General features: G+C 35.9%; 1 protein-coding gene across 5 annotated transcripts in view; it reads left to right on the top strand.

The window, feature by feature from the left end:
- The window catches only part of HDAC9 (histone deacetylase 9), a 717,483-nt gene that overhangs the window by 119,284 nt on the left and 572,494 nt on the right, over positions 1-25,705 (top strand). For 2 of the 5 annotated variants that reach the window (XM_006832232.1, XM_006832234.1), the window contains 4 exons: positions 4,481-4,722; positions 9,315-9,453; positions 10,432-10,558; positions 11,857-11,978. In XM_006832232.1, coding sequence (XP_006832295.1) covers positions 4,481-4,722; positions 9,315-9,453; positions 10,432-10,558; positions 11,857-11,978 — 630 coding nt within the window. Of the gene's footprint in view, positions 1-4,476; positions 4,723-9,305; positions 9,454-10,431; positions 10,559-11,856; positions 11,979-25,705 lie in introns of those variants that run through there. The other 3 variants (XM_006832231.1, XM_006832235.1, XM_006832233.1) reach the window with 3 other exon arrangements.

Raw genomic sequence — 25,705 nt, 5'->3', positions numbered from 1 at the left:
TTTAAAAATGAGGGTGTCATGCTCTTTCCTCACACTTCCCATAAGATCTGAAGATTCATTTAAAAACATGATTCATTTGTAACTGATGCTGTCACTAATATTTGTTGTCATTAACTTCTTTTTAACCTATGTATCACTGCCCACCCATTCAAAGTAATTTAAGAGGAATTTGCATGTCCTTAGACAAGGAATGGTGTGGACAGGGGTGATTTCATTTCCTCACTGTTAAGCCAGTGGTTATTTTTTTTCATTGTAAATTCATTATTCTAATTATGATAATATGGCAGCTGTGGACAATGGCCTTTCTTTCACATTCTGTGATATAAGAGTGACTGGAACGTGTTGAAACTCAGCCCTGGTATTGTGTTACTATTATTTCTCCTGGGGAGGCGTATTAGCCTGTCACAGAAGATGTAAGAAAAATCCATCATTCCTTTTGGAATATGATGAGCTTTTGTCACCCACAATGCAATTAGTATTAAAAATAGAAAGAATGGCTATGATATGATTATGATTAACCAGAGATGAGCTATTGTCCAAGTTAAAGGAGCTCATCCAACAGTCTAGAGATGACCTACACAGAACCATCAGTTTGCTGATTGCCATTTCTCTCTGAGTTTGATGAAATATTCATGCCTCTGCTCTCCTCTCTGCAAGCACTATTGATTTCTTGTATAAACGCTGCTATATTTAGTCTAGACAAATGGAATGTGGATTGCTGCTGAATAAATTGGATGAAAGACTGGGATCTTGCCTGCCGCTTTCTCTCAGTCTGGGGCAATTATTTATAATCAAGAGCAGTTTTTGTAAGTTGAGGGTGATTTTTCACAATTTAGTGATTAGTCCCTGAACAAAGGCAAGCAGTTATACACAATCATTTCTGTTGGGATAGCAGGTTAAGAAGTCAAATTACCCTTTGAGGTGTACACTAACTTTTTCAGAGATTTTTTTGTTTTTCTTACATTTTTTATTTAACTTTTCTTTTAAAGGTTTGATATTTATCTTTTATAGATAGTAATGCCAGCAAGACCTTAGAGTTCTTAAGACATTTTCCATTTTGTATTTAAAGTGTTAAATTCTGACCTTTGTTTATTGACATTTCCATGTCAAATTTGGAGACTATCAATTTAGCCTTTGTAATGTAAAATATAATATATTATTAACAGTTGAAATTATGACAACTTTAAAGTTCAGATTCTCATGTTACTCTTCACCCCTGATTGAAGATTCTACATTGAATATTTAAAGAGATCTTACAGGCCAACATCTTCAAATTGTTTTCAAACTTGTCATAATTAATGTCTTTTCTTACACAGATACAATGTTTTAAGAGACACTGTTCTCAAAACTACATTTTACCATACTTCTGTTTTCTTTCAATTCAAAAGATTACAACGATTATGACAAATGTAGAATCATTGGTGATCGCGTCATTGAATAAGTAGCACTTCAAGATTGATTCCAGACTATTCACATGAACACACATATACACATTCAAATGACAAGCAAGAACATTTAATGTTTTCTTTAGTATTTGTTGCCTTTACATCTATGAATAGAATTCTGTTACGCTTTCTTGAATTGCCGAGGTAGCTTTAACATCTACATGGAATATTAATTTGTAGTTCCCGCCTGGAATCCAGAAATCGAAATCTGTTTTAAATTTATATGAAACTCTTACTTACAGTAGTAGAACATAGATGCAATTTGTAAAAATAAGTGTAATAAAAGAGATAAAACATCCACATTTCCACTAGAAACACAACCAACATATCTGTGTCACCAGTCTTTGCTATCAGAATTCAGAAACATAATTGAAACTCCCACTACAATAATTGTAGATGCTCAGTGAAGATTGGAATATTTTGTTAACTTTTGTCTCTTTTGTTAACTCCTGAACCTCCGTTGGGAGCCATGTCTGACACTTAAAGGTGCTCAATAAATGTATATTGATTCAGGTAGCATAGTGGATTACTAGCTTGGCTGCTAACTGTAAGGTCAATTGTTCAAATTTATCAGTCAGTTCATGGGAGAAAGAGAAGACTTTCTGCTCCCTTAAAGATTTACAGCCTTGGGAACCCTATTAGGGTCAGTTGAGTGAGAACCAACTCAGTGGCACACAACTACCACCACCAAGTTATATTTATTTATTTTAAAGAGTTATAGGGTATTTGTCACTTTTATTGCTGCTGGCAACTTAGTATTATAACAGCATATTTCATGTTTCCACAATGTTATTTTTAACAATTGCCTATTTTCTCACAAAATGGATGTGACATATTTCATTTACCTTGTAGCTGGGGATTTAGATATTAATAATAACAAATCTATTAAACAATATAGCATTGAGCTGGGTTTTCTCTGCTTCCTTCTTCCCCCTTCCCCCCATATTCATATTTTTTTCTTTAAGATATATTCCTAGAGTTGGCTAACCTCGATCAGAGGGGAGAAGATTTAAAACCTCTTGTGGTGCTGTGGGCTAGTGCACTGGACTGCAAGGTCGGTTTGAACCACAAAGTTGGTGGTTCAAACTTACCAGCCGCTCCTCAGAAATCCTATACAGGGTCGCTATGGGTTGGAATTAACTCAACAACACTTAGCAACCACAACAACAATTCATATCACCAGACCCCTGATGTTGTGCTGTAGGATATGCACTGAACTGTTAACCATAAGGCCAGCGGTTCAAACCCACCAGCCACTTCTTGGAAACGCTGTGAGTCAGAACTGACTTGAAGGCACTTAACAACAACAATTCATGTCACCAAATTGTTTTTCAGAACTTATGTGCCAAATGACAGTGCTACTTGCAGTTTCGTATTGTCTGTTTGGCCAAATGCTGTACCTACACATTGGGACATTGTTATGCACACATACACACATATACATGAATTATATATACAAAGGGGTTTCAAAAAGCTCGTAGAAAATGGACATAAGGGGACTTCGAAAAGTTTGTGGAAAAATTCCATTATCTGTTATTATAATTCTGTTTTTACCTAGTAAGTGTAATTTTTATGAGTTTTTTAGTTATATCCTATTTTTGTCTATAACTGTCAGTGCTTTTATTTTTTAATGTTTAATGGAAATCATATGCCATTTGTTTTCTGATTTGGTCTGGTGGCACTGTGTGATAGCACTGGGGTGCTAGTCATAATGTGGGCTCCGAGGGAGAATGATGAGACGGTCTTATCCAGGATTTACAGTCTCAGAAACCCTAAGTAGGGCTGCTCTGAGTCAGAATCGGCTCAATGGCAGTGAATTGGGGTTCTTCTCTTTTAGTGTTGGATTATTTCTTTTAATATACAGAAATTTCCATTTTTGTATGATAAGAACAATAACAACAACAAACATTTATTGAAAGATGAATGTGCCTTTAATCCTTTAACAACTCTATCTTGTTACTGTTATTATCATTATTCCCATTTTACACAAGACTTAACTAAGACCTAGAGAGGTTAACAGATATACCAGAATAACACTTGGAGAAGAAAGAGAACAGACATTGAGTGTTAGAGCAGAGGTTGAAACCTGGCAGCTTACATGTCAACGTTGGTTTACAGAAGCACTTTATCCTTTCCCAGAGTATTTGATCTTTTTAATTTATTTCCATTAAAAATTGAGTGACTTCTGTCTGCATCAGGATCTGTATTTATTTTGTCAATAATTGGTTGGATCTGAGTGGTGGCTGACCCTCTTGGAAGCGACATGGAATATAATTCACTGGAGTTTCTCCAAAATCCCCAGTTGTCTTAAACTCAGTTACATAAAATATCTGATTTATGTGGGCAAGGGTCATATTACTTAAAAACTAAGGTGATCTGGGGACTCCTGCTGTGGCACTGTAGCATAATAACATTGGTGGTTCAAACCATCTTTTCCTCAGAAGCCCTGTAACAGGGTTTGCTATAAATAGGAATTGACTTGATGGCACATAACAATAACAAGGGTGATCTGGAATCCTGATGTAGTGCTATAGGATAAGCACTGGTCTGTTAACTGCAATTTTGCCAACTTTTCCATGGAAACCCTGTCCCCTTCTCACTCACTCATTGACTCACTCTATGAGTCGGAATTGACTAGCAGGCACTTAGCAACAACTACAGAATGATCCTGTAGCACAGTGGATTACAAATTGGGCCTCTAACCACACAAGATCAACAGTTCAAATCTACCAGCCGTGTGGTTGATTGAAGTAGAATTAGTATTATGGGCAACAGTGGTAACAATGAATAATTGCAATCATCTCTTTGAGAAAGAGAAATATGGAAGATATGTGGCAAATTGTTGAGTGAGATCTGGCATGTGTCTGATTTATCAGAACTGATATGCAAAAAAAAAATTTATCATTATTGTAAAGACATGACTAGAATCATTTGCTTAACATTTATTTTTCAAGGTGCTATTTTTTTTGTTGTTGTTTATATTATTTCCACAACAATGTGCTAATTTTCCCTTTCTTTGATTTCTGTTTCTCCAGTGGATGTGAAGTCAGAGGTTCCTGTGGGCCTGGAGCCCATCTCGCCTTTAGACCTAAGGACCGATCTCAGGATGATGATGCCCGTGGTAGACCCTGTGGTCCGTGAGAAGCAACTGCAACAGGAGTTACTCCTCATCCAGCAACAGCAGCAGATCCAGAAGCAGCTCCTGATAGCAGAATTTCAGAAGCAGCATGAGAACTTGACTCGGCAACACCAGGCTCAGCTTCAAGAGCACATCAAGGTAGCAAATGTTTCTTTCTCTCTGTCCTTTTCCAGGTGGTCTGCACTGTGTTAGGGCTTATGATGGAGCTCGGGGAAAAGTTTTGCTGTGATTAAGACATGGGTTTATTGTTTGAATGACATTGTGATTGTACCTGTGAAAACCATGGGTAAGTAGTGAGGATGCTTTGATTCACGCAGGGATCTGTACCACTTTTGTACCCTTTAAGTTCATAGCATCAGTAGTAGGGAATAGTAACTTCTCACTCACTCACTTACTCTATAGATTTTCTTCTGCCTGATTTTGTTCACTTCCCTCAGTTACTCTTCCTCACGAACAACCATGAATCAATTTGTCAGAAAGAATAGATTACTGACTTTATGTGTAGAAATAGGGTTTTGTTTTTGTTTTTAAGTCTTTTTGGGTGCAACTGAGCTTCAAACTGGTTTGAAGCAATTTTGGCCAATGAAGGCAAGGGCAGTGTATGCATTGACTAGCAACCAGATCTCTTTCATGTGGGATATTGACCTGACTAGAACTAGGCAGCGGTCTCCCATTCAAAGATGGTGGTCTGCATTCAAAGATGGTGACATGCATTCAAAGCAGCACTGTTGGCAACCATCTTGGAGAGCACACCACTGCTTGTTTCCTGCTGTAATGAAAATCTGCCCCATAAGGCAAGAGATTTGGTTGTTATGCAATGTATGCACTGCCATGTTTCATCAGTCTTAACTGAATGGTTTTGAAACCCTCATCTATAAATAGAGGTTCTGAGTATATCCTATTATTCTTTTCAGAAAGACACCTCAGAATGTGTACTTACAATAGTTGCATATAAAAATATCAATGGAGTTCAATAGGAAGAAACTGGTGTCGATATTCTCAGTGTTGTTTATATGAGTTTGTGGTGCTATGGGTTAATGTGCTAGACTGCAAAGCCATTTGAACTGCAAAGTCGGTGGTTCAAGCTCACCAGTCTCCTCAGAAACCCTATACGGGGTTGCTATGGGTAAGAACCGACTCAATGGCACTTAACAACAACAACAATAGACTGTAAATAAGAATTGAGCCAAATAATTTGAAAAGTGTTTGGCAGTTTGATATTCTCAGTGAGAAATCAGCTCATGTCACAGAAAAAGAATGGTGGGTTTTTTTTTGGTATAATGATCTATTTTATTTTTAGATTATTTTATATGTATCCATGTATCTATTTTATTATCTTGTATATCCAGAGTAAGGGTCGCTATATCGTTAGTTGTAAAATGTCTTTCAACTTCTTCATTAAAAAGAAGGAATAACAAGGATATTTTGGTCAAGTTCAGTACATATGTAGATTAAATTTATTATGGTAGCAACAGCAGATAAAACACCAAATATTTATAATATAAAATTCCATTTTATGTACATTTGATCTAGTCCTTTAATACTAGTATAGATAATTAATCTGGATTACTATTATGTACTTTTATCTTAGTATCAAGCTAAAAATACTATCTTATTCCCTGGGTTTCTTGTTTTATAAGATATTTCCTTATCCTGAAAGGCCTATTTTCTCTTATTTTCCTAAAAAGGTTCTTTACCTATTTATTTCTCTTTAACAAGTAAACTTTACCCAAATATGTCTTGCATTTTATTGATCTACCCTGGTACCATAAAGTGGGTTCTGAGTTGGGCTATTAACTGTAAGGTCAGCAGTTAAAATTCTATAGCCACTGTTCAGGAGGAAGATGAGGCTTTCTGCTCCCATGAAGATTTACAACCTGAAAAAAAATGCATAGGGTTGCTCATGTTATAGACTAGACAGCACACAAACACCACCACCAGATATCTTTAAAAGAAGAGAAAGGAGCTCCTCTGTGAAACCAGTAGCTCATGGCTATATTTTGTATTATGAATTAATATCATTTAACTTATTGACTTATTTTTGAATGAATGCTGTAGTATTATTTCAGTTTGACCTTTGATATAATAACAGAAACAATGATATCTAGTTCTCCTTTTATATTCCTTCTAGGCCCATTAAGTTGGCAGTGATGAATCAGCAAAATTTATATTCTTCTTCAGACTTTAAGGTTTAAGAAACCATTTTGCGTTTGTATGCTGAGTCATATTTTCATGGCTTCAGAGATATACTGAGAAGTTACTGCTTTAGATACTTTTCATTTCAATTGGATGCTTTTTATTGATGTATACAGAAATAACATTTAAAAAATGTGATTTGTTGCTTGATTTTAATGAAAAATTATTAGTAGTAAGTAGGTAATTAATTATTCCTTTAGCATAAATAAAGTGGTATATGATTTATTGACATCTGGAAAATATTGAAAAAAGGCACTTGAAGCAAAAAGGAATCTGAGGTAGCTAAAAGAAAAATTTAGCTTTTAAAATTATTTTTCAAACTAATAAATTATTTTCTCAGAAACAAAACACATACTTAATTTTTTTCTTTCAAAAGTAGGACATTTTTTTACTTTTCAAAATTTTTGTTTTGTTTTCTAATGGTCAGGACTGAAAGTTGAAGCTTTTAGCATTTATTGGAATTTTATTTTTAAGAGAAGTCACAGTGTATGGTTTTTCAATCTTTGGCTTCTATAATCAACATCTGTTGAGTCAGATGCTGTTATCCCATTTTTTCATCTAGTAAGCTGAGACAGGGAGAAATAATGTAAGTTGCCCAAGGCCACACAGCTAGTAAGAGGTTGCAGAGGAATTTCTAGTCTTGCCTTGCCTTCCTCCAAAGCTAATACTCAGTCATTGTCTCTTCTGAGCTACAGTATCTGGAAAAAGAAGAGTAAAGTTTTGTTTGTTCTTATTTATTTTTAACTCGATTCCAGCAATAGATAGTAACTATGGAAATGAAATTGCTTTCTTTTGTAGGCTTCTAGGAGAAATCACAATTCAGTCATCTTGGGGCCTTGGATAAAACACTGAATCAATTTGACCAAGACCAATTTCTGTACAGAATTAATATTTATGGCAGAGTTAAACAGACTTGCAAATTCTTCTTTTACAAAGGAATATCTAAAAATATTCATTAAGGGACTACAGTATCCAAGTAAAATTGCCAAAGAAGTGTAACAAGAAATGGAGTTGGTGGGAGCTATTATGGTTAGCATATAAAGTTGGCTTTCTGTTGTTCCAGGGTGAATCTGCTGCCATTTCACATGGCTTTTGAGTCCCTGGATGATGCAAATAGTTAAGCATTCAAGGACTAGTCAAAACGTTGATTTTTCAAACCCACCTGGAATACAGGTTTGGCAATCTATTTTTGAAAACTCTAAGAAGCAGAGTTCTGCTCTGTATACATGGGGTCACCAGGAGTTAAAATCAACTTGCCAGCAATTTACCATTGCAGCAATACATTTACCAAGTAAAATTCAGGATTTTAGATGGTTCATTTCAAACTCACCAACTGCTCCTCAGAAACCCTATACAGGGTCACTATAAGTCAGAACCAACTCAACGGCACTTAACAATAGCAACAACATTTAATATAAACAACAAGTTATATTAATTGCATTGTTGTTGTTGTTGCATGCCATCAAGTCGGTTCCAACCCATAGGGACCATGTATAGGGTTTCCAAGGAGCATCTGCTGAGCTTGAACTGCCGACCTTGCAGTTTAAACAGCCATTGTAGTCCAGTACATTAATCCACAGTGCCACACCAGGCTTCTATTAATTGCATTAGTATAGTTTTAATCAGAAAATACAGCGCTAAGTAGCTTAATAAACTCTGATCTTATTTGTAATGTCATGGCCTAATTAGAACCTAAAATCTTAAGTTATTAATTTGTAACCACATTGCTCTTTTTAAAAAATGTCCATTTCTTAATCTGAGAGGAAACTAATGTATCAAGATAGGTATTAGGAATGCCTTATGCTCTTATATTATTGATTTTGAAGTGAATTTAAGGGCTTTCAATCAATAGTGAATTAAAGATTAGTTTTATGGAAGTGATTTTTTTCTTGACCATGGTCTTTAATCGAAAGGTTTTTATGTCTTTGATGAATGAACTAGACTATGACTATTAAGTAGAAGAACACATATATGATTATACATTACATCAGTCTGTTGTGATCTTCCTCTGTAAGGTTTCAAAATTCATACCATTCTTTCTGTTTTAGGCTTTCTAACAGTTAACTCAGATCTCCCAACTGTAGTTGATTTGATCCTTTTCAGGAGAAGAATCGAAAGTTTTAGTTTTGTTGATTTCATAATGCGAGAGACTGTGAGAAACAGATTTCTGGAAGGTCCCTGCCTTTGCCTGTTGATTCCATTTCAGATGCGCCCCACTACCCCAAAAGTAATAAAGGGACTTAAAGAATTAACCAATAAAAACTAAAGAGCCTGAGTGAATGTGGTAATAATCTTTGATAAGGTGGTACAGATAATGGAGCTACCTAAAAACTGTTTTGTTGATTACTTGAGGGCCACATGTGGCATTATTGCTTGTCGTTAAGTTTCAAGAGTTTCCTGAAATGAGTGGGTAACAATACAAACTAAATACAAACAAGATCCCAAAGCTCATAACATGAATTGTCAGTGATTAACTATGCAGTGTAAAAATATTGCACACTCTCATGTCTTTCTCTTCTCGCAAGTTGCAACAGGAACTTCTAGCCATAAAACAGCAGCAAGAACTCCTAGAAAAGGAGCAGAAACTGGAGCAGCAGAGGCAAGAACAGGAAGTAGAGAGGCATCGAAGAGAACAGCTTCCTCCTCTCAGAGGCAAAGATAGAGGACGAGAAAGTAAGAGGCACCAGGGTAAAAGACAGATTCCCTTCCCTCATCTTTAGCTGATCATTCAGAAAGAAGCCTGATGAAGAGTGAAATGAAACTTGTCAAACTTGTCTGTATTTAATTAACAGAATAAACAACACACTATAGACATGAACGTAAAGCTTTGACATTCACATGCAGGCATCTCAAGATGTAAACATAACATTGTTTGGCAAAGATGCTTATTTCTGTTGTTTCAAACCTCAAAAACCATGTTATACTAAAGAAATCTACTATAGTCCATTCTGTTTAACAATAAAGTTACTTCCACATTTTTTCCTTCTTATTTCTACATCCATGCTCAAGTAATAATTGCTTTGGAAGTCTAGCCTTGCTTCCGTTTAGCTTCTAAGTACTGAGGCTTTGAGGAGATTTAAGGCAGAACACTTGCAAAAGAACTATCCACAAGAGGGAGACAGATACAAATAATTATTTTATATGAGGTCAGTTCAAAATCAGGTCGTGGCAGAGTTTAAAATTTGATGACTTGAACTGGAATTGTCAGCAATATTTATTGGTTTAATGCTCAAAGGGGTTTATAAAGGTACGGCTTTCAAACTAACAGTTCAGAAAAGATCATTTTTATGTGGTTCAGGGACTTACATAGCCTTGATTTTTTGAGGGAAAAAAACACAACAGGGCTTTACTTTTTCCTTAGCAGTATTTTTTTAAAACTTAGAAAATAATTAAAATTAATTCTGGGAATCCCCTTTCTGAAGCAATTAAACAAATCACTGAATGTCTTGAGATTTGGCACTTTGGAGAAGAGTGGCAAACAGTTCCATGCCAATTTCTAAAGCCTGTTTAGACTGATTTCTTCAGCCAGCTGTGTTCTTTTTAGGTCAGCTTCCTAGGCCACAACCAGGGATGTTACTTCTTAATCTTTGGTAAATATTCTAAAGTCAAAAACTCACAATCATCATCTGTTTTTCTGTGTGTGTGTTTCAGGGGCAGTGGCAAGTACAGAAGTAAAGCAGAAGCTTCAAGAATTCCTATTGAGTAAATCAGCAACAAAAGACACTCCAACTAATGGAAAAAATCATTCCGTGAGCCGCCATCCCAAACTCTGGTACACGTATGTTCAGTGTTTGTTGTTTTCATTCCTAGGGGTAGTTAAAGAGTGTAGGTTTTGTGTTTAGCTGGCCTGGGCACAAATCCTGAGCCTCCCAGTTCTCAGCTGGGTGGCTGTGGGCACATTCCTGAGGACAAGCTCCTAGAGCTCAGTTTCCTTTAGTTAAATTAAAAAAGAAGATAAAAGTAGTATCTCTCCTGAAGGGTTACTGAGATAATCTCTTGAAGTAACGTAGTAGAATGCTTAACATTGAGCAGGGCTTAATAAATGCTGGCAATTGTTGTCTTGAATTCAAGGAAGTAGATACTTTTTTGTGTGGAAGGAATAAATGACACATGGTGAGGTAGGCGTAGATGAAATTAATTCCTAGTTCACATTTTCATATTCTCAGATGGTACATCTGATATCTTTACAATAATTTCTGAAATTTGGCAGAGTGGGATTTTATCATACTTGGCTTGATAAAAAGATGGCAGAGGTTCTGAGCTATTTTTAAAAGTCCAAAGTATTTTTGACTCATTAAAAAATAAATAAATAAGGAAAGAAAGCATAAGAGGGAAGGAAAGATAGGGAGGTAATAAAATAGATCTTGTTAAACCCAACCCACCTCATCTTTCCATACAGTGCTTACCCCAGGGCTTCTTGATAACACTTATACTACCATTTTTGTGCAACCATATTTCCTCCATTCCTATAAAGGGACAATGCACAGGTCTTCAGTAGCACAATCACATATCTCTGTATTCACCCAGGAATGGAAATACATTCTTACTAATCAGTTACATTTTAAAGCAGTGTATGATCAGTATTCTTTATATAAGCAGGTACTGTATTAATTGGGAGACATGAGGTTCACCACATGATCGTTTCTCTTCAATTAAAAAGCCACCCTCATATACTCTATTGTACCTAAGTAATTTGCGAAAATTTGTTGCTTAAACAATTGAGATGGTAATTTCCTGCACTAGTTTTGCTCTTAAAAAATACACACACAATCTCAAATTAACAAAACCTCAGGTTCTTAGTAAGTTCTCTCCTTCCATGTACTACACATATAATTCAGTGAAGTTAGCTTTTCTATGTGAATAAACACACAGCATGCATTCTTGAGAATCCTGCATCATTCCGTAGAATATTGCTAAAGTGAACTTGGTTACATGAGGCCATGGTTTGTACACACTCAGAAGAAGGAACATAAACACAGCTGAGACACGTGTACAGCATGTGATACTGATTATTGCTGACCAAGATGCAGTGAAGTCTCCAGTGTAAATGGTGAGCCCGCTTTGTCTTTATTGTAGGGCTGCCCACCACACATCATTGGATCAAAGCTCTCCACCCTTGAGTGGAACGTCGCCATCCTACAAATATACTTTGCCAGGAACACAAGATGCCAAGGATGATTTCCCTCTTCGAAAAACTGGTAAGTTTGTTTAACCAGAAGATTCCACTTGCTCTCCCATAACATACTTGGAATTTTACTTTGCATACCTCTAGAGGAAAACCAGAGGATTTTATGCTCTGCCTGTTCCTTCTCAGTATAAACACATATGTGCACATACATATACATGTACATACCTATTTCTGTTGGTTACTGCATAACCAGATTACCTTTTTAAATCTCAAAATTTATCATATGAATTTTTTTGGGGAAAAAAATCTTACCTTATTAGCAGTAAAACAATTTCTTGGAAAATTTAAACCTCCATTAATAAGACCTCTGTAATTTCCTTCATTCTTCACATTTTCTGCTGAACCTTATCCATTTATTACAAAAGTGAGAATGATAAACTTATTTTTGTCACAGTCATTTAAAAAAAAAAAAAAACCTAAAATTTAATTAAGTAGTAAAAACAGTTAAGGCCAGGACTTTGTACTTTCGAATAAGTGACATGCCTAATGTCTCCCAGATTACAGGAGAACTCATAGTAAAGTCTCTGTAGTCATATTGTCATATTAAAATCTGCTTAAAGTAACTGGGACAAGAAAGTTTCTATTTGGGAATTAGCAAGTAGGCCTGTAACTCTCAGGCCTGTCCCTGTTTTCCCACCTTCTCCTTTCTACGCGCTTTGATCTGTGTGTATTTAATATGCCATATGCTCTTACCACCATAATAAATATATTTAAATTGTATCTAAAGCATAGATAGCATTTTTGTACATTCCAGTCTAAATCTTATGGTGTTAACCAAATATAATTAGTTAGAGATCGTTGTAAATTTTTATATCTACAGTTGATATGAAAAGTATTCAGACAAGATAGTTTGTCCATTATATTTTATTCAGATCTATCTGAAGATCTATGTAATTTGTATATGAAATCTACAGAGCAAAATGCTCTCAAATAATTATATTCATCCCCCCAAGTAATTTTGGGTAATTAAAATGAATATAGAATGTAAAAACACATGCTGAAGCTATTTTCTGTCATATAATTTACCTGTAGCATAATGAAGCTCTAAAAATAAAATCAATCATGAGTAAGAATTTATTATCAATCATCTCGTTTGAATTGTGTCAGGCACTATGGAAGAATGGTCAAGTATTGCAAAGTACTCTGTATCATTCTATTTTAATAGCCTAAAGTTTTTTTGCATTTCTAATATAAAATGATAGGTATAGTGATATTATATTTTAATAGAAGCTAGGCAAAAGGAAGAATGTTTGACTTTTATGTGCCACATCAGAACATTACATTATTATTTGTAAGTCAGACTGCCTTGTATAAATAAACTCTGGGATTAAAAAATGAGCATCTATATATTTCTAAAGCATGGAGTATAGCTTATGAAAATGGATCCATGAAGGAGGTGAGGTTTAGACCATGGTGACTTTGATCTGCAGCCTGAACATTTAGTTCCACCAGTGGTATGTGTAGGACCTATTGACGGAGACTATGTGTCCCAGGTCTCAGGACATTGAGTGGCATTCAAGAGCTCAAGGAGTCACTAACAGGAAAGAAAACATGAGTCCCCTTGTGGCTGAAGGCTGCCGATGAGTGATACAGTTACATTCACAGAGAAAGGCTTCTTCCCTGCTGTGCACACAGCTTTAAATATATTTTTACCACTGGGAGATTGAAAACTGACTGCAGAACTGATACTGACCTTGAAAACAAGTGTCATTTGGACCCAGTATACCAGAGTTTGGGATGGCAGCTCATGGAATGATTTTTTCCATTAGTTGGAGTGTCTTTCCTTGCTGATTTACTCAATAGGAATTCTTGAAGCTTCTATCAAGCCCTAACAACCCTTGCTTTGTGTCCTACTGTTTTCTTGAGAGCAATTTAGGGTTTTTCTTTATAAAAATTGAATGGCAAGCTCAGTCTAGTCTCTTAGAAACACTCAGTCTATAACAAAATTCTGAGAGGGATCCATCTCAGAATATATATTCCAGCCTCTCATTCAGATTCTCTGTGCTTGTTTATAAGATATTTAATAATAATGAAAAGACATACTCTTGATCTTTTATAGTAGAATAATCTGTATTTGCTCAATGTTTCATTTTATAACATTTAACATTCAAAATCTTATATTTATGAACTTCAGACTGTTGATTTGTAATACTGAACATTGTTAAGCATTGTAGTGATACAGTTCTTGAATACCCCTTAATACATTTATATCTCTGTGGGAGTTTCAAAGTATTCCTTAATTCAATTCCCATTGTCTGTAAAAGAAAATATGATATAATTAAATACAGATGTTTTCTACACATTATCTAAAATACTTAAAGATACCTTTCATTAATTCAAAAAGATGGAACTCTTCCAACTGTTATAAATAGAATCCATTTGGTATATATCCCCTTCTATTGTGAGAAAGTTTAATATATATATATATATATTTGCATTAAACAGATGACTATTGAAATATAATCAAATAATTTTTGCCTCAGCATTTGTTGTATTTTAGTGACTCAGTAGTCATTACCAAAAAAGTAAACACAATTTTATCATAATAAACTATGTGTTATAACTGGGAAAATTGTTTAAGATAGCCTTTTTTGTAAAGCTTTGTCATATCTAATGAAAACTAGAATAATGTCGTTGATCATATAATGGAAAATCAGGTCAGTATAGTTATTTTAGTGTCATGCTTTCTGTTGGGGCTAGATTATCAGTCTCTTTTGTCTACTTGATTCCATTGAAATTGGTTTTAGATTTAAAAGAGTTTGTTTAATGAATGAATTTTTTATTTGTTCTGCATATAATACTAAATACATTTAGTTTCTTTTTAACATACATCAGCACTAAATTGTCAATATGTATTAGCAAAATTTAAGAGAGTAAAGTTGAAACCAGAGCAAGAGAAGTCTTAATGACCTTAAATTGATTGAAGTGGCCCCAGGGCTGTCCCTTAAGCAGTGAGTACTATTTGAAGACTTTCTTGACCTTTTGGGATCAGCCAGACAGGGACAATCCTGGACCGGTCATCTACAGAAGTCTCATTTGCCTGCAGAAATCTGACCTTTGTCATGCAAAGTGGACATTTACTTCCTTCCCCTTAGGAGAATCATAGTGGCTCCTAGAATTGGGCATTTTTAAAACATCTGCATATTACAAATTGTTGGCTCTAATCATGCCCTTTCCAAATTCACTTTTCCTTTAAAAGAAAGTAGGCATTGAAAAATCCAGTGTTCCTTTAGTAAACTGGTCATGAAGTTGAGGATAAATAATTGTGTTTTACTTTTTATATTTATCGTGCACCTTTAAAGAAACAGTTCTTTCTAGAATTAAACTCTGTGAGTCCTTTTGTTTCCCAAGATAAGAATGTGTTAATGAATTTTGGAATATCTTACTAAATCTTACACTTTGGCTGGAATTAAAAAATGCATACTGTAGTGGATACCTTTTATTTCTTTCTAAAGAACTTTGCTCTACTGATAATAAACTATGAAATAGGGAATAGGAGCTTCTGGGTCCAGTAGCACATATTTCCCACAGAGATGCTGCATATGTGATCACTGTGAACTGACCTTCAAAACCAGTTAAATGGGATTCTGTTCCAATGAATGTGTGCATATGTTTCATAAAATATTATTGTAAAAAAAACTCTAGAGGTTTTATGCTCCATTAAATTACCAAGGTCTTGTCTAGTGAAGTTGGCCTTTCTTTGAATACTGCAGGCTTTCTAGTTCATACTTCTGAACAAAGTGAACTGGCTGCCTCAATTAACCTCTTAAAGTGCACACGTCATATAGAACTTGGTATGGACTAATAAGTCTATTATAGGCCCACTTGAAATATTCATTTTAATGGTGAGCAACAAACTAGAATAAGACACAGAGATGGAAAGTGTCCAATGCCATTTTCCACAAAAGAAAAAAAAAAAAAATGGCAGAGTTGAGACACATAGCTTTTTAACTCTCCCAGTCAACAGAGCTCCGAAATGTAGTGTCTGTGAGTCGGGCTGCTAACCTCAACGTCTGTGTTTCAAAACTGTGAGCTGTTCCACCAGAGAGAGATGAGGCTTTTTGCTCCTGTAAAGACTCACAGCTTCGGAAACACTATAAAGGGTTCCTGTGAGTCAGAGTTGACTCCACAACACACCACCACCAATCAACAGTGATGCTATGGTACCTCAGTGACCTGTTGTATTTATTATAATCTAGACTTAGTACAAGAATATTAATTTTTTTAAAAATTCTTCCTCTTGTCCTCTCTAATTCTCTTCCTCATACATATACAAATATTCATGTATATAAACACAAACACATGCTTTTGCACAAAAAGCACAAAGCACTGATATGGCACTTTGCTTAAAAGAACGCCAGTTCAAAATCTTAACTACAAATTGACAAAAATGAGAGCATTTTTTTATATATTATGATACTTCATCTCAGTCCTGTTGCTGTAGTTAATCTTGCTTACAATTGTCAAACTATCTTCCTCATATTCTGGTGTGGTGCTGTAGGATAAGCATTGGACCACAAGATCTTTTTAAACTGCAAGGTTGGTGGTTTAAATTAATCAGTTGCTCCTCAAGCCTATACAGGGTCGCTGTAAGTCTAAATCAAGTCGATGGCACTTAACGGCAACATCTTCCTCGTGGGGCCCTGGTTTGGTGCTATAGAATAGGCACTGGATTGTTAACCACAAGGTTGGTAGACCTAAATTACCCACCGCCCCTCAGAAACCCTATACAGGGTCGCTGTGAATCAGAAGTGACTGGAAGGCACTTAACTACAATAATATCTTAAGATAAAATTTACACCAAATTTGTCAAAATTGAGAGATAATATTTAAGTCAGGCTTTGAAGTCCCCAGTTATTTGTTTGAATCATTTTGAGTAATTAATTTAAGTCATGTTGACCTCACTTTCCACATCTATAGAATGGTAATAATAATTCCATTTGATTTATAATGTTATTATGAGGATTCAATGAAATAACACATGGTAAGCACTTATACTTGTACCAAGGATTTAGGAATTGCTTGGTGGTGGTGGTGGTTATGTGCTGTGGAGTCAGTTCCAACTCATAGTGACCCTGTACAGGGTTTCCAAGGCTGTAAATCTTTACGTGAGCAGAAAGCTTCATCTTTCTCCTGTAAAACATCTGGTTGTTTCGAACTGCTGACCTTAAGGTTCACAGCCCAATTCATAACCACTACGCTATCAGAGCTCCTTTCTATGTTTGTAGTTGATGTAGGATCAGCACTTCCAACCACAGGGTTGACAATTCAAACCTTCTAAAAGGAGCCTCGGAAACCCTGTTACAGGTTCGCTATGGGTCGGAACTGACTCAACGGCACTTAACAACAACAACAACAACAACAACCCCTCTCAGAAACCCCCAGAAACAGGGTAGCTGTTTGTTCTCAGAACTGACTCAACAGCACACAAAAAGACATTGATGAGGAATTACGTTTCAGTTATTTTCATTGGGTCTACATGAAAACTCTTTTTGATGTGGAAGTTTGTTTATCAGGTCTTACATTCTATAACCTTTACTGATGAACAAACTAATAAACATGATGAACAAGTAAATTGATAAACACTTTCCTTTTAAGCTGTGTGCCACATTCGGTGGTAATAACTGCTTGGGACTAAAGGTGTTTGTTACTTCGTATATTCCCTGGAATTGTGGACGGAACTCAGTGTGGTGTTCACAAGCAGCAGCAGGCTTGTTTCTGTTCTTCACCATATGAAGAACTCTAATTATTTGCTGCTGTGTGCTGAGTTTTTTAAAATAAACCAATTTTTATTTTCACTATTGGTTTTCTTAAATTAATAGATTTTACTTTTTAGAATAGTTTTGACTTACAAAAAAATCGATCTGATAATGCAGAGAATTCCCATATTGACACTTCCACCCCCTTCAAAGTTCTCCCTATTAGTAATCGCTTCGTCTTATATTAATGTGGTATCTTTGTTATATTTAATGAATCAATTATATCACTGTGAGCTAACGGTCATAGTTTATATCAAGATTCCCTTTGAATTTGTACACCATGGGTTTTGACAGATAGCAAAATGCGTGTATCCAACCTCAATAGGATCAAACAGAGTAGTTTCACCATCTAAAAAATTCTTGCACTTCATCTATTCATCTCTTTACCTTCCTTTCAAACTCGGAACAGCTGATCATTTGATTGTTTTGAGAATTTTGCTTTTGCCAGAAAATCAAATAGCTGGAATCATAAAGTAGCCTTTATAGACTGGCTTCTCTCACTTAGAAAATGCATTTAAGGTTTCTTCCTATCTTTTTGCAGCTCGACAGTTCATTTCTTTTTATTGCTGAAGACTATTCCATTGTATACATTTTTTTTACCCGTTAATCTAATGAAGGGCATCTTTGTGGTTTGTAGTCTGGAGAGATTATAAATAAAAACATTTATAAACATCTATGTGCAAGAGATTATGGATGGGTATAAGTTTTCATTGAGTTAATACCTAGGAACACAGTTTCTCCATTGTATTGTAAGACTGTGTTTAGGTTTTTGAGAAACTACCGAACTATCTTCCCAATCATCTAAAAATTTGGCATGCAATGAATGAAATTTGTTCATCCATATTCTTGGCATTATTTGATATTGTCAGTTGTTTTGATATTAGCCAATTCTAACAGGTACGTAGTAGTTTCACCTTGTTATTTAACTTTGTCTTTACCTAATAACATATCTTTTCACATGCTTCTCTGCATCTATATATCCTGACAAAAGGACAAATAAGCAACATCATGATGAATGATACAGTGTCGAAGTTGTCAAGGATTTCATTTTATTTGGATCTGCAATCACAGTGTCTATGGAAGCAGCAGTCAAGAAATCAAATGACTTGGTACATTGAGCAAATCTACTGCAAAAGTCCTGTAGGAATAACAGTGTACCACTAACTCAAGGTCGGCAGCTCAAACCCACCAGTTGCCCCTTGGAAATTCTATATAAGTTCACTATGAGTTGGAAATAACTTGACAGCACTTAACCACAACAACAGCACAAAAGGGGGCTTTCAAAGTTTTAAAAAGCAAAGATATCACTTTGAGGACTAAGCTGCATATGAGGTTTTTGAAAAAAACCCAAGCCATGTCTTTTACAGTAACCTCATATGCCTGGAAAGCTGGACAATGAGTAAGGAAGGTTAGAAATGAATTGATGTATTTATATTGTTGGCAAGGAATTTGGAATAGACCACGAACTGCTAGAAGAACGGTCAAATCTGCTTTGAATAAGTATAGCTGGGGCGCTCCTTAGAAATGACAATGGTGAGACTTCCTCTCATGTACTTTGGATGTTAATCAGGCGGTACCAGTCCCTGGAGAAAAGCATCATGCTTGGTAAAGTAGAAGCCAGCAAAAAAGAGGAAGACCTCCAATGAAGGGGATTGACAATGTGGCTGCGACTACAGGCTCAAATGTAGCAACAGTTGTGAGAATAGCACCAAATGGGGCAGTATTTCAATCTCTTGTGCATAGGGTCCTTATGTGTTACAACCATCTCAGTAGCACCTAACAACATATTATCTTTGGTGAGTTATTGGCCCATATGTGTCATTCAGTTTAGGGTTTTTTTTGTTTTTTTTTTTTTCCTTATTATTGAGTTTCCATATGTTTGTTTATTTGGGATACTATTATTATATGGTTCCGTGGAGTCGATTTCGTCTGATAGAGACCCTCTATGACAGAGTAGATCTGCCCGATGGGGTTATCCTGGCTATAATGGCATACTGTTTAAGCACTGAACTGCTAATTGAAAGAAGAAGCGGCAGTTAGAAACCAACAGCCACTCAGTGGCAGAAAGATGTGTCAGCTTTGGAAATCCTATGGGACAGTTCTGCTCTGTCTGTCGACTCAAAGGTAATTAGTTCAGGTTTGGCTTTTAATCTTTATGGTAACAGGTCCTCAGATCTTTCTCTTTTGGAGAAGATGAATGGGTATGAATCTGCAATGTTTCACTTAGCAGTCATGAGCTTAACCGATATTCCACCAGAACACATTTTATTTCAGATGTTGTTTTCATTGTTCAATGCTGTTGAGTTGGTTCCAGCTCATAGTGACCCTGTAGAGGGTTTTCAAGGAGCAGTTGATGAGTTTGAACCTATCCTTCAGCGCCACACCAGGACAAGTCCTATATTACATGTCTGCTGTACAAATATCTACTATCGATCCTTGACTTATATGGTGCTCCAGGGTAATGCACTGGACCGTAAGGTTGGTTTGAACTATAAGGTTGGCGATTTGAGCTCACCAGCAGCTCCTTGGAAACACTCTACAGGATGGTTATGAGTCTAAACTGACTTGACGGCACTTAACAACAACAACAATCAGGTTTTTTAGACAGCAGTAGTTTTTTATTTTAATAAAATATAACTTGCCAATATTTTCTTTTATGGGTCTTTCTTTTATTGACTTAAAGGTGAAATAATTTTAAGTCATGTTTTGAATTGAATGCCATATTTTATGCTAATGTATTCTGCTAATAAATTATTTTTAAAAATCTATGTCCTCTAATACGGACCATCTTACTGTTCTGTTCATAATGGAAATTAAAAACTCCATTGTTACTCTGAAAATAACTAGGTAGAATATTAGGTTGGAAGAGAGTGTATACTAAACTGAAAGCAAGATTTAGGAATTTATAAATTTTCTGTACTCCTCTCATATTATCAAAGACTGGAGATTTAAGATACCAAATAAACCAAATAGAATGTTGGCTTCCCAAAACATAGATATTTCAGTTCCCTTAAAAATAGGGTTTAATATTTTTCACAGGTGATTTACCTTTTTAAAGAAGACTTTTGACTTCTAGGTTATGAAACACGAGCAATTTAAAGATACCATGCTTTATAGATTTCAAGATAATCATTTTCATAGTTAACATACATGAGCTGTAAATGTGGCAAATGGATGGCATTTCATATTTAACTAGATGGGTTTATTGTTTGTTTTGTTCTTTGCTTTGCTTGTTGTTTAATGGTGTCAATATAGTCATGCATCATGTAGTAATTGATAAATTACCAGAGTATTTATCCAAGACTTAAAGTGTTTCAGAAAAGCAAGATTCCTTTTGGAATACACATGTAAATAGTGTCGTTTCCTTTTAAAATCATAAAAACAAACAAACAAACAAACAAAACCATAATGTACCAAATAACTTTGCATTCAAATTTCAATATGATTTGGTTAGAATCAATAAACAGAATGCCTTTAGTCTCACAATTCAATATGTGAGAAGTTGGTTTCACTAACTAGATATACAATTTGTATGGTAACTAGTCAGAATTATAATAAGCAGTGAGAAATGAAATAATCAGCCTCTCGAGAATTTTTACAATGTAATTCAAATTATTTACTTGTGGGAGAAACCAGTGTGAAAGAACTAGTTAATATAGTCTAGAAAGACAATGCCTTTAAAATACTATGCTTTGACATTAGATAGATCTGAGAATTCTAGGTTGGCATGGTCACTTAGAGCTGGATGACCTTGGGTTAGGCTATAAAACTTACACATCTGAGTGTTGGCTTTTTCAAGTACCAAGTATAGCCAGTTCACGTTTTTCAGGGTTAGTGTAAGCAGTAGAGATACGAAAGTGCCCAGCAAGCATGTTGTTGCTATTGTTAAGTGCCATCGGTCTGTTCGGACTCATCGAGACCCTATATAGGGTTTCTGAGGAGAGGCTGTTGAATTTGAATCACCGACCTTGTGGTTCAATCCGACCTTAAGGTTGAGTGCTTATTCTATGGGGCCACACCAGGACTCCATAGCGACCACAGTGGTAGGAATTAGTAATAAGAGGCACGGAATGACTAAAGGAAGTTCTAGGACTGCTCTTTGCCTTGTGAGGGATATGTGGGATTGAACAAAGCACTCCATGATTTTGAATTTCACATTTCTCAGTTACATAATACATTTGGACCAAATAATTCCTAAATTTGTATAAAACTCAAAAACTGAAACATATCACTTTGTCTCATGAAGAGTACCATCTAAAAATGTTAATGATTTGAACAATGTATATGAGGGTTAGTCGAATAATATTGCTACTAGAGTTCCAGTTCATATATGCCTGAGTTTATTCTAAATAGAATATGTTTAAATATGTCTCTGTGCTCAGTTGATGGTTGCAGACATGTTCTCTCAGTAATACACTTGTGTTCGTTTTGTTAGGGTACCTTAAAAAAAAAAAAAAAAACCCAGAAAAAATCAAAACAGTGGCTTCTGAGGGTATCTACTGGGCCAGTTCAATTCAAGGCCGAGTGGTCAGTTCATAAGATTATGGTTACTGTGTTTTTTTCTTTAAGGCCACAGGAGAATCATGGAGGCTTAATATGAAGAAATTTAAGAAAATGGACCATTGCATTAGTGATAAATATACAAAAAGGTTGTACTGAGAATATTTTATCCATGACAATGCACCCCCCTCATTCTTTGAGGGAAGAAGGGGCTATCCTAGGAGAATTTCCTTGGGAAACCTTACCCCATCCAACCTACAGTCCTGATTTTGCCTCATCAGACTTCGTTTTGTTCCCCAAACTCTAAGAAACACTTTGAGTTCCTCTGGGATGCCAAAACTGTCATTTTGACTTAGTGTTAATTAAAGACTGCAGAATTCCTTAGGGAAGGACTAGAGACATGGAACACTGCCTTCAGAAATGTTTAGACTTAGATAGAAGATATGTCTAGAAACAGTACCTTCAAATGTTTACATTTTTGTTTACTAAATGTTTCTGTGATTTTATGGCAATACATTTTGACTTACCTTGTTCTTAGGTGCCGTCGAGTCGGCACTGATTCATAGTGACTCTGTGCACAACAGAACGAAACACTGCCTGGTCTTACACCAACCTCACAATCATTGCTATGCATGAGCCCACTGATACTGCCACTGTGCCAGTCCATCTCATGTGGGATCTTACTCTTTTTCTCCGACCCTCCATTTTACCAGTCATGATATCCTTGAGGGACTGGTCCCTCCTGATAATATGCATGAAGTATGAGAGACAAAGTCCAGCCAGGATATCCTGGCTTCCAAGGAACAGTCTGGCTGTACTTATTCCAAAACAGATTTGTTTATTCTTTTGGCAGTCCATGGTACTTTTAATATTTTCCCCCAACACAATAATACAAATGTATTACTTCTTCTACGATAGTCCTTACTCACTGTCCAACTTTCACATAATATGAGTTACTGAAAATACTATGGCTTGGGTCAGGTACAACTTAGTCCCTAAACTGATATCTTTGCTTTTCAACACTTTAAAAAGGTCCTGTGCAGCAGATTTGCCTAATACAATACGTTTTTTGTTAACTTGGCTGTTGCTTCCTTGAATGTTAATGGTTGATGTGAGCAAAATGAAGTATTTGACAACTCCAATTTTTCTCCATTCATATGGATGTTATTTATTGATCCAGTAATGAGGATTTTTGTTTTCTTTACATTGACAAGCAGCCCATAACTAAGACTGTGGTCTTTGATCTTCATCAGTAAGTATTTTGAGCCCTCTTTGCTTTCAATAAGCAAGGTTGTATCACAGGTTGTCAATGAGTCTTCCTCCAATTCTAATGCCACGTGTTTTCTTCATGCAATCCAGCTTCTTAGATTATGTGCTCAGCATACAGATTGAATAAGTATGGTGAAAGAGTACAACCCTGGCACACTCCGTTCCTAATTTTAAACCATTCAATATTCCCTTGTTCTGTTTGACCAAATGCCTCTTGGTCTGTGTATAGCTTTCTCATGAGCACAATTAAGCACAACTATTCATTCTCCACAATGGTGTGCATAACTTGTTATGGTCCACATAGTCAAAAGCCTTACATTCTCTGGATCAGTCCAGATCCATCTGACATCAGTGATGACATCTCTCATTCCATGCCCTCATCCAAATCTGGCTTGAACCTCTGGCAGTTCTCTGACAATGTATGGTTGTAACCATTTTAATTATCTTTAGCAAAATGTTACTTGCTTGTGATGTTAATGATGTTGTCCAATGATTTCGGCATTCCATTGGGTCACTTCTCTTTGGAACAGGCACAGATATGGTTATCTTCCAGTCAGTTGGCCAGGTAGCTGTCTTCCAGATTTCTTGGCATGGAACAGTGAGTTTCCCCAGTACTTCATCAGTTCAATTTCAATTTATATTCCATCAATTCCTAGAGTCTTGTTTTTTGCTAAGGCTTTCAATGCATGATGTTCTTGATGTCACCCTACAACTCTTCTGGTCTTCAGTCTTTGGTATCTAATGTATCAAATCTGTTTTTCAGATGATTTCTAAATTCAGGTGGGATATATTCAAGGTTGTATTTTGGCTCTCACGGACTTGTTTTCATTTTCTTCAGCTTCAGTCTAAATTTGCATACAAGCAATTGATGGTCTGTTCCACAGTTTGCCTCTGGCTTTGTTTTGGCTGATGATATGGAGCTTTTCCACCGTCTCTTTCCACAGATGTAGTCAATTTGATTTCTGTGTATTTCAACTGGTGAGGTCCATATATAGTCATCTCTTATGCTATTTTAAAAAGGTATTTGAAATGAATAAGTTATTGGTTTTGAAGAATTCAATCATGCGATCTCCAGCATCATTTCTATCACCAAGGCCATATTTTCCAACTACTGATCCTTCCTCTTTGTCTCCAACCTTTGCATTCCAATTGGCAGTGATTATCAACGTATCTCAAGTGCATGTTTGATCAATTTCAGATTGAAGAAGTTGGTAGAATTTTTCTATTTTATCCCCACTGGCTATAGTGGTTGTTTTGTAAATTTGAATAATACTGGTGTTAACTGGTCTTCCCTGTAGGTGCATGGATATTATCCTATCACAGACAGAGTTGTACTTCATGACAGATGTTGACATGTTCTTTTTGATGATGAATGAAACACCATTCCTACACCATTCCTCTTCAATTTGTCATTCCCGGCATAGTAAACCATGTGGTTTTCAGATTCAGAATGGCCAATACCAGTCCATTTCAGCTTATGAATGCCTAAGTTTTGATGTTTATGTGTTCCATTTCATTTTTGACAATTTTGAGTTTACCTAGATTCTTACTTTGTACAGTCCAAGTTCTGATTATTAATGGATGATTACAGCTGTTTCTCGTCATTTCAAATCGTGCCCCATCAGCAAATGAAGGTCCCGAGGGCTTTACTCCCAAGGGTTTTACTCCATTCATGTCATCACGGTCAACTCTACTATGAGGAGGAAGTTCTTACACAGTTGCATTTTTAGTGCCTTCTGATATGAGGGGCTCATTTTCTGGCACTATATCTGACAGTGTTTCTCTGCTATTCATAAGGTTTTCAGGGACTAAATATTCGGAAGTAGTTCGTCACTCCTTCTTCCCAGTTTGTCTTCATCTAGAAGCTCGTCTGAAACCTGTCCACCATGGGTGATCCTGCTGGCATTTAAAATATCCGTGGCATAGCTTCTAGAATCACAGCAACTCACAAACCACTACAGTACGACAAACTGATAGACAAGTGTTGGGATTTTGTTGATAGGTTAGAGCAATACAAAATGTTATACAAAATACACAACTTATTATTGTCCCTTTGATGAGGGAATCTATCTGCTTGCTCAATAATCTTCTTGCTGTTCAGGATGGAACAACACAACACTCTATTCTGGTATGCGAGATCTTTCTGCAACTGACCTTAATTTACCTAACCATAATTATTTTTCTTTAGTTCTCAACAACCTTCTCTTTT

The sequence above is a fragment of the Chrysochloris asiatica genome, unplaced genomic scaffold (genome assembly GCF_000296735.1).
Source record: "Chrysochloris asiatica unplaced genomic scaffold, ChrAsi1.0 scaffold00006, whole genome shotgun sequence".
In the NCBI taxonomy this organism is placed as follows: domain Eukaryota; kingdom Metazoa; phylum Chordata; class Mammalia; order Afrosoricida; family Chrysochloridae; genus Chrysochloris; species Chrysochloris asiatica.
This window is presented reverse-complemented; position numbering and strand designations above follow the sequence as displayed.